This window comes from Callorhinus ursinus, unplaced genomic scaffold, assembly GCF_003265705.2.
Source record: "Callorhinus ursinus isolate GAN/ISIS: 27379988/994484 unplaced genomic scaffold, GSC_fseal_2.0 scaffold5, whole genome shotgun sequence".
Lineage (NCBI taxonomy): Eukaryota > Metazoa > Chordata > Mammalia > Carnivora > Otariidae > Callorhinus > Callorhinus ursinus.
Genome location: NW_027397067.1, coordinates 46,513,579 through 46,525,866, shown reverse-complemented (window position 1 = coordinate 46,525,866; position 12,288 = coordinate 46,513,579). Strand labels below are relative to the sequence as shown.

The window sequence follows — 12,288 nt, the reverse complement described above, 5'->3', positions numbered from 1 at the left end:
ACTAGGATGAAAATTCCACAGAACAGGGGCCTTGCCTGTTTCTATTTTGGTATTATATATCTACTACCTTGAAGAATATCTGGCACATGATAGACATTGGACATATTTATTGAAAGACTAAATGAATTAATACTTATACAGTTTACTTAAAAAGGCAAAAAGCTTAACAAATTTAGTTATTCCTAGAAGCCATTACAGTTGTAAGTATTGGATAATACAAGAACACCTTTTAAAGATCAGTTTCTAAAAGCTGTACAGTAGGGGCGCCTGGGTGGCTCAGTTGTTAAGTGTCTGCCTTCGGCTCAGTCATGATCCCACGGTCCTGGGATCGAGCCCCACTTTGGACTCCCTGCTCCACGGGAAGCCTACTTTTCCCTCTCCCACTCCCCCTGCTTGTGTTCCCTCTCTTGCTATATATCTGTCTGTCAAATAAATAAATAAAATCTTTTAAAAAGCTGTACACTAAATTTATAATTTAGAGATAATACATACTTAATGTTAGGCTAAGATTTCCTATGACAGCATCATATACAGACTCAGGAATACTGTATCTCAGAACCTAGTTGAAGATATACTTTGGAAAACTGTCAGATGTTTTCAAAAAAAATTTATACAGCTTTCCTCTTGAGGAAAAGACCATGCAGCGCAGGGCAGCTGGAAATCAAGCAAAAAGTCAGTCTTACTGGTTTGAGGTGTCAAGGAATGAAGTTGGGAGTGCCAGAATTGCTGGAAATTGACAGATTCCAAAAAGGAGGGAGTTACAGTAGGAATGCCTTAAAATCCTGAATTGTGCATGGAAGATACCACTGAGCTCAATGGAAAAAAAACAACAGTCTCAGCTGTAAGACTGAAAATGCTGACTAGAGATATTGCAGCTATCCTTAGAAGGGGAGACAGAATTTGGTTTTTGATTCCCACCAAATTAAAGGGGCTTGGTAAACGTGTGTTCTTCAAGACCCATTCTAAAATAGTGTAAACCAAGCCTCCACAAGTCCAACTTGATTAGCCATTTATTTAACTGTCAGGTATAATACAAATCCTCACTCTTCAGGAGAAGATAAGAAACTCTTAAAGTCTCTACAACATCCACAATATCCAGTTTTAATAGGCAATTACTAGAATCAGGAAAATATGACTTAATGACAATACCATCTCTTCCCAAATGGTAGCAGAAGCTAATATTAGCAGAATTAGCAGACTTTAAAAAGCAAGTGTAATATTTTCAATGACTTAAAGGGAGAAGCATGATAATGACTGAACAGATGGGTACTCTCAATGGAGAAGTGGAAACCATAAAAAGGAATAGACATTCTAGAACTAAGAAGTCCAATATCTGAAATGAAAATTTTACTGAATGGATTTAACAAGAGATTGGGGAATGGCAGAGGTAGAATTGGTGAACTTGAAGATCAATAAAAAAAATTTGTCAATCTAAAGAATGAAGAAGAAGCATTACAAAAAATGAACAGAGCCTCGATGGCCAATGGGACAGTATTAAACTAACATGAATGGCAGAAGGAGAGATGAAACGGTAAAAAATATTTGAAGAAGTAATTACCAGGAACTTCACTTACTCAACTTAAAATCAATTTCAAATCCAAGAAGTTAAGTGAATCCCAAGCAGGATAAACACAAGGAAAACCACACCTAGGCACATCTTAAACTGTTGAATATCAAAGGTAGAAAGAAAATATGGAATGCAGCCAAAGGAAAAAAAAAAAGACACATTACATACAGAGGAATTAAAATATCAATGAAGGATGACTTACCAGGAATGATGGAGGTTAGAAGACAATGGAATGACCCACTTAAAGTTCTAAAAGGATAAAGCTGTCAACCTGGAATTCTGAATTCAGCAAAAATATCCATAAAATATGAAGGTGAAATAAGGACATTTTTCAGATAAACAAAAGTTGAGAGAATTCGTTGCAAGGAGACCTGCATATCAAGAAATGCTATAGGATGCTCTTCAGACTGAAAGGAAATGATCTCAGGTGAAACTTGGATCCTCGAGAAGGAATGAATACCGAAAACGGTAGTTGTATTGGTAAATAGATTTCATCCTTTGAAAAGATTTTGTAAGCATATAAAACAATAAAAGAATTTACAGAAGAGCTTGGTAGATGTGACTAAATAAAAATTTTAAACCTCTTCAAAGTGTTAAAAAATTAAAGGGCAAATGTTAGGAAGTAAATATTGAATGTTTAAAATCAAAGAGGAACATTAAAGTTCCAGTGTAAAAATGGACAAAAAATGTTCATTGTCCATGAACAGATAAATCACTGAAGAAATAAGACAGTGTGAAAAAATGTTGAATTTGTTTAGTAATCAAATAAATGGAAATGAAGTACAGTACTTACTATTTTTTGTCGCTCTGAAAAAGCTATTGAAATAACATAGGATGTTGGTAAGAATTCAGGTACTAAACACCTTTCTGACTGGTGGTAGTACAAGTTGGAACAAGACAGTTTGGTAGTTTATTTCAAGAGCTTATTTTAGAAGTCCATACCACCTAGGTAGCAAGAATTCATACTAAGATGTAGCTTATTAAATAGGTGGGAGTTGTGGATGAAAAAGAGATTATTCAACAACTGGTGTTGAGGTAGCTGGCTAGCCATTTAGAAAACATCAAATTTTAATCTCACTTGTTCCTAACATTAAAATGAAATGGATGAAAGATTTACGCAAAAAGATAAACTATAGAAGTACGAAAGGAAACACAAGAGCATTTTAAAAATATACTCCTGGAGTAGGCAAGACTCTTCCAAGACAGGTATAGAACCCAAAAGTTGTAAAGAAAGATATGTGAATTTTGAACTCATTAAGAAAATTTGAAATACCTGCATTGGAAAATTGCCATAAAATCAAGTATAATTTTTTAAAAATATTTTTGGCACATAAAAGCAAGTGTTCTTTACATATAAATAGGTTTTACACATCAGTAAGGAAAAGTCCAACAGTGGGATATGAGCATGTGGTTAGGCCATAGAAAGTGAAATATAAATGACTTGTAAACACATGAGAAATACTATAAATATCTTTCCCACCAAAGCAAATGTCCCTCTTTGTCTCCTGGTCTCACATGTAATAGCAAATATATAGCCATTGAAATGAGTAAGTTTTTTATTCCTCATCTTCTCCCAACTTCCCAATATAAGTGTATATTGCTGAAGTTTAATAGCCTGTTATGCTTTTTATACAGAATACAACATCTAAAATAGAAAGTCTTGTTTATCTTCTCTCTTGACTCTTTGACTTGGAATATAAGATAGCTCAGGCTTCACTAGTAACCAAAAATTAGTGAGTATAGAAACTCTGGTAGGGATCTCTGTGCTTATTTCCTCTTCACTTTAAAACAAGAAAATGATTTTATACTTAGCTGTTCTCTTCAACAGTGCTAATAAATGTTGTTCCATGTTACTTTCGTTACATGCAATTTTTTAGAGGTGCAGAACATCTGGGTGTCAAACATCTTAAAAAAAAATTGAAATTAGAAGTGGTAGGTACTTTTTGTTCACTTAGTATTTAGACCATCAACACAAAATTTTTGGATTTTTCTCTGTATTTTAGCCTTTCCAAGCAGAAGAAACCTAATTTTAGCTGCATATCAGAGGCAGAAACAGGAGTATAAAGGAATTTTCTCTTGGGAAGTGCTTTATTTTCTGTAAACTTTTTTGCCCAGCCTTCTACAATTCCAGAATACCTTCTCATTAGTTTTAAATCATTTAGCATGTGGGTGACTTTTAGGTGCTATTAAAGTGTTTATGATTAGGAGATGTTTATTAGGAGAAATCTTAAATCTATAATTCTTGAAGGGACATAGTGTCAAGATACTTAACATGTTTTATTTCTCCTATAGCACTCGTGGGATAAAGGTCCTTGTCTTTTCACAGTGTACAAAGCTGGATATAATAAGACTGTATCCCTTAATAAGGGTCGTACATTGATAGCAAACCAAAAGTAAAGATACGGATAGAATCCTCATTTACTCATTTCCACTTATGTGTATTCTGCATCACAGTTTATTTAGCCAGAGTTTATTAGGCATCTGCTATAAGTTACACTTTGTGTTGGGCACTAGGGATACAAAGCTTGTGTTACATTTCATTTTAGCTTACATTTAGTATAATGCCAGATTCTGTTAGGTACTTTCAGCACATATCAACTTCACTTTATTTTCCTAACATCTATTTGAAGTGAGTGGTGGTATCCATATTTTGTAGTGGAGATCACAGACTCAGTATTATACTTTATATAGGGATTTAACCAGGTCTTGAGTCCCAAATTCTCTTCTTTATACATCCAGTACTGGATTTTTTTTTTTTTAATTTGCCCCTCCAGATCCACTCTTAACCCATCTCTGCCTTGCTCTGTGTGCCAGAGGGAGTTGACTTCTAAGAACTGCTTCATTTGGGCTCCTTTGTTGGACTTAGCCAATGTGAGGTATTGGCAGGATATTGGAGAGCCACAGAGAGAAGCTGGATGTTGTTCTTCCAATTGCTGTTGCACAGCTCCTCTTCAGTAATTGTTCCTCCTGCCCCTTCATTCCAAAGGGTGGCAGTGGGTTCCTGAGTACTTTGCCACCCCTGTTTGGTTCCTTTAACCCTGCCCACGCTTTTTTCAATGTGCCCTTCAGTTACCTATTTGAGAGTGCTTTGTTTTTTGCCAGGACCCTGACTGATACATACAGCCTTTCTTAAACTATGGGCTACTATTTGTGTGGATTTGAGCCTTCTGACTGTTCTTTTCTATCCTTTGTTTATAAATTGAGTGTTAAAATCTGGTATATATTTTCATTTAAAACAATATTGTAATTGTTGATTAGATGCTTCAACTGGAATGTTCAATTTCTGTAATATTTACAAAGTATAAAAAATAGTGTGGTGTCAGATGTATTTTATGAGTCAGTACAAAGTTATCAGCACTTTTACTAAATCTTAATTCTACAAAGCTTTGACACATGTTGGTAGAAATACCTTTACATTCCTATTTCATAATCCCTCACATATTCTCAAAAGGTAGAAAAAACTAGGGGCACCTGGGTGGCTCAGTTGGTTAAGCGTCTGATGATTTTGGCTCAGGTCATGATCTCAGGGTTGTGAGAATGAGTCCCAATGTTGGGTTCAGCACTGGGCGTGAAGGTTGCTTTAAGATTCTCTCTCTCCTCTCCCTCTGCCCACCCCTCAAAAAGTAGAAAAAATAAGAATCAAGAGACCCTGACTTTAAAGGGATATGAACCCTGAAGTAGGGAAGGTTAGATGAACAGGTGTGGGTTTCTGTCCTTCTCAATACCAGTCTTAGGTGCTGTTCTTCAGTTGAAGTCCATTAAAAGGTCAAAAGTGGGGCTCCTTTGCCAGCAATAAAACTAGTTCTTCAACCATTTTTTAAAAGATCTTATTTGTGAGAGAGATTGAGAGAGCATGAGCACAAGCAGGGAGAGCAGCGGGCAGAGGGAGAAGCAGGCTCCCCGCTGAGCAGGGAGCCCAATGCGGGACTCAGTCCCATCCTGGGATCATGACCTGAGCCAAAGGCAGACGCCTAACCAACTGAGCCACTTAGGCATCCCTCTCCAGCCATTTTCTTCAGGGGCATGAGTGTGTAGCAGCAATTGGTAGTCTTGGTTACTTGTTGGAGTTATGCTATACTGAGAACGAGGGAAAGGAGAAGACCTTTCTCATAGTTTAATTAACAGGTGACTAGAATTCCTTGTGACATTGATGTGACAATGATTATGATTGTAGATAGTTGAAAATACATACTTTAGGGTCTACTTGTGTTTTATTATTCTTTTCTGTTTCAGTAACTAAACTCTTCTAGCATCTTTAATTACAGATCCCTGCTTTTATTTTGGGTATTCCCACTAAGCCAATAACCATAACATTATGGAGCCCAACTTCAATTATCTTTTCCCCCTCACTGCTTTGTTAACAATGCATTACAGCCTGATAAATCCTTGTGCTAGTACATCAATTTAAAGAGCTTCCAAGATTGGGGGTTATTAGGAGTTGAGGATATTTCAAATTATGTCATTAGTACATTTACTGCCTTTCATCATCTGTTCTTGCTCTGAAATGGTATGAACTATTATACCATGTAAATATCAATGTTTTTATAATAATCTATTCTGTATTTAATACAGTAGACCTGATATTTCTCTTTGTAGACCTAGTATGAATTAATTGGACTGTAAAAAAAAAAAATAGAACACATATGTGCCTAGGAGGTATGACAGTGAAATAACAAGACTGATGTTTTCTTGTGGTTATGGAATAGTATCATCACTTCAATGACATTGTGTCATTTTAAGAAATACTCATTTGGCATTTGTTCATGATGTTTATGTTCATGACACCATCTTGGCTCTGTTGTATTAAAGAAATCACAAATATTCAAGTTCTACCTTAAAAAGCTTATTAAAAAATTAATCTGGAAAAAAGTAAACAAAATGAAGTTTCATCTGAGTTTTAAAAGTTGAGTACAATTTGGTTAGGAGGAGAGAAAGGGAGTGGCATTTCAGACAGGAGGAATGGTTTGAATGAGACATGGAGCTGAAGGGTAGTTAAAGACTGGCCCCAGATGATGTGTAAGATGTCATTGCCTTTTATTTTCTGAGATAATTTTTGGTATCCTGATAGTGACTAGAGAAGTTCTTTTATGAAGGCAGCTGCAGGCAGATAATGGTACTGAGGCCGAGGTATCAGAACACCTGAATTTCCCTTAACCCTATCATTTACTTACCTTGCAATATTTACTCTCTCTGAACTTCAGTTTTCCTATCAAATAAGATTATTAAAACTTTTCTATCGAACAGTGAGGCTTGAATAAGACACAGATAAAAAGGACTTTTAAGGGCGCCTGGGTGGCTCAGTTGGTTAAGCAACTGCCTTCAGCTCGGGTCATGATCCCGGAGTCCCGGGATCGAGTCCCACATCGGGCTCCCTGCTCAGCGGGGAGTCTGCTTCTCCCTCTGACCCTCTTCCCTCTCGTGCTCTCTGTCTCTCATTCTCTCTCTCTCAAATAAATAAAATCTTTAAAAAAAAAAAAAAAAAAATGAACCTCTACTCTTAAAAAAAAAAAAAGACTTTTAAATGCTATAGTGGTATTATCATATACAACATATTTTCCCTTCTTTTTCCAACCTGCAACCCAGCCATTTGTTTTAAAACTCAAATAATATTTTTGTCTTAATGGTGTGTGCATTTCAGAGGCAGAACATAATACAGATTCATATAGGTGATAGTTTACTTCAAAAAAAGTTGAGTTCAAAAAGAATAGTACTATATTAAATGGTGTATATAATAGGTTTTTACTTTTCACTGGGGAATGAAGTCAACTTTTTCTAAAAATAAGTTCCTGAATCACTGAAAGTTTTTTTTAATTTCACACATTTTGTCATCTGTTTAGATTGGCAGAATTTCTGTAGTACTTTTTTTTTCCTTAGTGGTTTAAGGTGTAGTCTTAGAAATCCCGAGTTAGCCAAAGTTCCCTTGATTGGGGCATTGCCAGTACTCTTCAGTTACACGCTTACAAACACTTCCATGGATTATTTCTGCAGAAAGATAGTCATTAAATTATGTGGATTTTTAAGTAAGTCTCTCTCGTCATCTCTGTGCTATAGGTTAAGGGGTACCTCACCATAACCCTTTTGGCTGACAGTGACAAACTGAGTTGTTTTTTAAGATTATTTATGTATTTATTTGACAGAGAGAGCACAAGCAGGGGGAGCTGCAGAGGGAGAGGGAGAAGTAGGCTCCCTGCTGAGCAGGGGCTGGATCCCAGTACCCTGGGATCATGACCTGAACTGAAGGCATTTAACTGACTGAGCCACCCAGGCACCCCCTGAGTTGTTGTTTTTAATGGAACTTTTATTTTTTGTACCTAAAGTAATGAAAAACAAGGAGCCTTGTTTCAGAGGCAAAGCCTATGGAATTTTGTTTTTTAAGTGAGAGTGTTTTAAGTCTCCTTAGTATTAGTGGTTCTTAATCAGAGTATGCCACTGATTTACTGACCTAAATATAAAACACACAAACTCTGGACCCCATCCTTATGATTGGTTAGCTTTAGGGCAAAATATGTTTTTTGTTATTGCTTGTGGGGTTCAATTAGTTTTGTTTTTTTTTTTTAATAAGTAGTGGATGCTCTGATACAGTTTTAAACTCTGCAGAAGGCAGAAAGTCAATACTAGATTGTACTTCCCTAGGTAACCATTGTCAATGGTTTCTTAATATTTTTCCAAAAATTGTGTATGTATATGTAAGTCTGTGTGGATATGTTTTTTCCAAAAATGCGCTCATATTATACACACTATTTTGCAGTTACTTGCTTAGCATTATATAGAGAGTGCTTTCTATATCATTGCACATAAATTGTGGCTGGTTCATTTATTTTTACCAGTCCCATGTTAGACACAGGTTATTTTCAGGTTTGTGTGGGTTTTTTGGTCTTGTTTTGTTTGCTTCTATCAACTAGGCTACAGTGAATTTCCTTGTATATTATCTTTGCACACCTGTGTCCTTATATTTTCTGAAGGATAAGTTTTACATGTAGGATTGCTGGTCAAAGAATACTTCTGTTTTGACGTTTAATAGATAAGGCCAAATTGGTTCCCACAAATTGTGCTGATTTGCACTCCTCCCAATAGTATATGAGATGTTAACAGTACACGCTCACCAACTCTTTACAGCCTTTGTCAATCTAATGTGCACAAAGAGGGTATCTAATGTTTGAATTTTGTTTCTTTGTGGTGGTTGTTAAAAACTGTGTCCAATCTAATTTTTATAATTCTTTTTCAAACATCCTTGTATCTTTGCTATCAGGTTGTACATCTTTTTCTTATTAATGTGTAAAAGCTGTATAGTAGGGAAATTTTTTCATTGTTATACACGTTTTTCTAATTTATCATTGTCTTTCTACATTATAATATTTCTTACCATATAGAAATATTAAAGTTTTAGTATTCAGGATTTGTTTATTTTTCCTTTGAGGCATATTTGTGTATTTGCACAATGTTTTAGAAGGATTTCCTAAATAGGATGAACACCTGTTCCAATTTGCTCGTTATCCTAGTTTAAATATTAAGAGTACTTTAAAGGACACCTGGGTGGCTCAGTTTGTTGAGCATCCGACTCTTGATTTTGGCTCAGTTCATGATCTCAGCGTTGTGGGATCAAGCCCCATGTCCAGCTCTGCACTCAGCAGAGAGTCTGCTTGAGATTCTCTCTCTCCCTCACCCCGCACCCCTGTGTGTTCTCCCTCTCTCTCTCTCAAATTAATAAATAAATCTTAAAAAAAAAAAAACAACACTTCTATTCACTCTTACAAGGTTCTCTTTTGGAGAAGAAGACTATATGGCTATCAAGTTACTTAAAGTGTGTATTTTGAAAAATTTCCCAGGTGATGCCGATAAGTACCATTGTTTTACTATTTTAAGTGACAAATTCTTATGATAAGTTCCCCAAGATAGATCCCCTCTCTAGTTCTCTTCTATGATAAATATATTTCACTGTGGAGTACAGAAGGCATTTTGAGATGCAAGTTAAAATAAAAACATGGAAGAAAATATGCAGAAAATTTTAGTAGAACCTACCATTACACCCTCTATTTTTCTCAGAATTATGCATTCTCAGAGAATGCTGCAAATAATGGGAAGGTATAAACTGATGGACAAGAATAATGTTTGCCTGAGTGAAATGTTTTTCTAGATTTTGTGTTGGGAAATCAACACAACTTTCTCAAGGATATGTGCAGATACCAGCTCAGGAATCTTTTTTTTTTTTTAAACTTTGTGATATAACAGTCATTCAGTAAAGTGTATTAAACATGAGTTTGTATGTCAGTGATTTATCAAAATCACAAAGTAAACATACCTTTGTAACAACTACATATGTCAAAGTTCTCTGTGCCTCCCCACAAAAGGTAGCTATACTCCTGACTGCTGTCATCATAGATTAGTTCTGCCTGGTTTTACACACTATTTAAATAGAATTACATATACAGTATGCTGTCTTTTGTGTGAGATTCATTCTTGTTTTGTGTGAAGCAGTATTTTGTTCATTTTCATTGATTTCTAGTGTACTAGAATGTGAATATATACAATTATATTGTTGAAAGAAGTGTGGGTTGCATCTAGTATTTTGGCTTGTTATAACTAACGCTGCTATTAATATTGTTATGTATCTCTTGATGCATGTAGGCATTCATTTCTCTTGTGCAGTTATTTCTAGTAGTATAATTGGGTAATAGAGTATATGTTCGAATTTGGTACATACCGTTAAACAGTTTTCCAAAGTAGTTGTGCCATTTTACACTCCCACCAGCAATCCACATCTTTGCTAATACTTGGAAATGTCAGTCTGAAATTTAGCCATCCTGCTGGGTTGTGTATCTCAATGTAGCTTTAATCTGTATCTCCCTGATGACAAATGCTGTTGAGCACTTTTTCATATCCTTTTGTTAAGTGCCTATTAAATCCCTTGCCCATTTTTCTTTTTGATTGTCTGTTTTGTCTTGATTTGTAAGTGTTCTTTCCATATTCTGGGTACTTGGTCCTTTATTAGTTATATGTGGCAACTGTCTTGTCCCACTCCCTTAGTACTGCCTCTTGAGTTTATTATATTCCAATTTTTCAATCTATTATGGTTAGTACTTTTGTATGTTTAAGAAGTCTTTTCACAGAAATATTCTCTTCTGTTGACTTCTAGAAGCTTTATGATTTTACTTTTCAGAGAGATCTTTGAACCAACTGGAATTGATTTTTATGCATGAGGTGAGCTATACGTTAAGTTCCTTTTCTCAGATGGTAACCAGTAAAACAATATTATGTTGTTTTGTTTGTTTTATTTTTGAAAAGGCCTTTGTCACCTTTGACCTAAATCAAGTATCCCCATATACGTGGGACTTCTTTTCTGGACTATATTCTGCTCCATGGGTCTCTGTATCTAGCCTTTGATGTACCACAATGTTCTCTTAATTCCTGTAACTTTATAAGTCATTGCATCTGGAAGGGTAAGAGCACACACGCACTTTGGTCTTCTTCAAGATTGTATAAGCTATATTTAGTAACCCTTTGTATTTGCATGTATATTTTATTGTCAATTGAAATCTGAAAAGCAGTGGGGAATCATTGAGGTCTCAGTGAAAATGATCAAAAATTCTTACGAGATTTTAATAATGGTAAGGTTAGTTCAAATCTAGAATATTAAGATTAAAGAATATACTTGTTTTAGTGTTCACTGTATATTCTTACATTCTCGTGTAGACTAGTCAGTAAATTGGTCTTATTAAAAAAAACCTAATGATTAAAGAACATACTGGTTTGAAGTTTCATAGTAAGGTTGTAAGTTTATTTAAAAAACATGCAGACTAAGAATACAATAAAATTATCTTGATGTTGTGTTTTGTTTTTCAGACCATCTATGATAACAGTCTTCTGTTAAGTCAAGCTTTTTCAAGAATTCGCTGAAGGAACCAAGTAGGATTTTCTTACATCATGACTTAATCTGAATGCAAGAACAAGAAATAGGTTTTATCTCTAAATATAATGAAGGGCTGTGTGTAAACACAGACCCTGACTCAATTCTAATGAGCATTTTAGACATGAGTTTACATCGGCAAATGGGTTCAGATCGTGATCTTCAGTCTTCTGCTTCGTCTGTGAGCTTGCCTTCAGTGAAAAAGGCACCCAAAAAAAGAAGAATTTCAATAGGCTCTCTGTTTCGGAGAAAAAAGGATAACAAACGTAAATCCAGGGAGCTAAATGGCGGGGTGGATGGAATTGCGAGCATTGAAAGTATACATTCTGAAATGTGTACTGATAAGAACTCCATTTTCTCTACAAATACCTCCTCTGACAATGGATTAACTTCTATCAGCAAACAAATTGGAGACTTTATAGAGTGCCCTTTGTGCCTTTTGCGGCATTCTAAAGACAGATTTCCTGAGATAATGACTTGTCATCATAGATCTTGTGTGGATTGCTTACGACAATATCTAAGGATAGAAATTTCTGAAAGTAGAGTTAATATCAGTTGCCCAGAATGTACTGAACGGTTTAATCCCCATGATATTCGCTTGATATTAAGTGATGATGTCTTGATGGAAAAATATGAAGAATTTATGCTTAGACGGTGGCTTGTTGCAGATCCTGATTGTAGGTGGTGTCCAGCTCCAGACTGTGGGTAAGATTTTGTTTGGTTTTTCTTGAGTTAGTATTTTTTCTGTGGATAAATAAGAATTAGCTATTACTCAAAAGAAGAATCTTAACATGTCAGGTGATTCATTATTTAGTAG

General features: G+C 35.4%; 1 protein-coding gene across 2 annotated transcripts in view; it reads left to right on the top strand.

Moving 5' to 3' along the window:
- Positions 1-12,288, top strand: part of RNF19A (ring finger protein 19A, RBR E3 ubiquitin protein ligase) — a 52,469-nt gene that overhangs the window by 11,277 nt on the left and 28,904 nt on the right. For both annotated transcript variants that reach the window (XM_025870913.2, XM_073893047.1), the window contains one exon: positions 11,408-12,176. In XM_025870913.2, coding sequence (XP_025726698.1) covers positions 11,503-12,176 — 674 coding nt within the window. In that variant the 5' untranslated portion in view covers positions 11,408-11,502. The remainder of the gene's footprint in view (positions 1-11,407; positions 12,177-12,288) is intronic.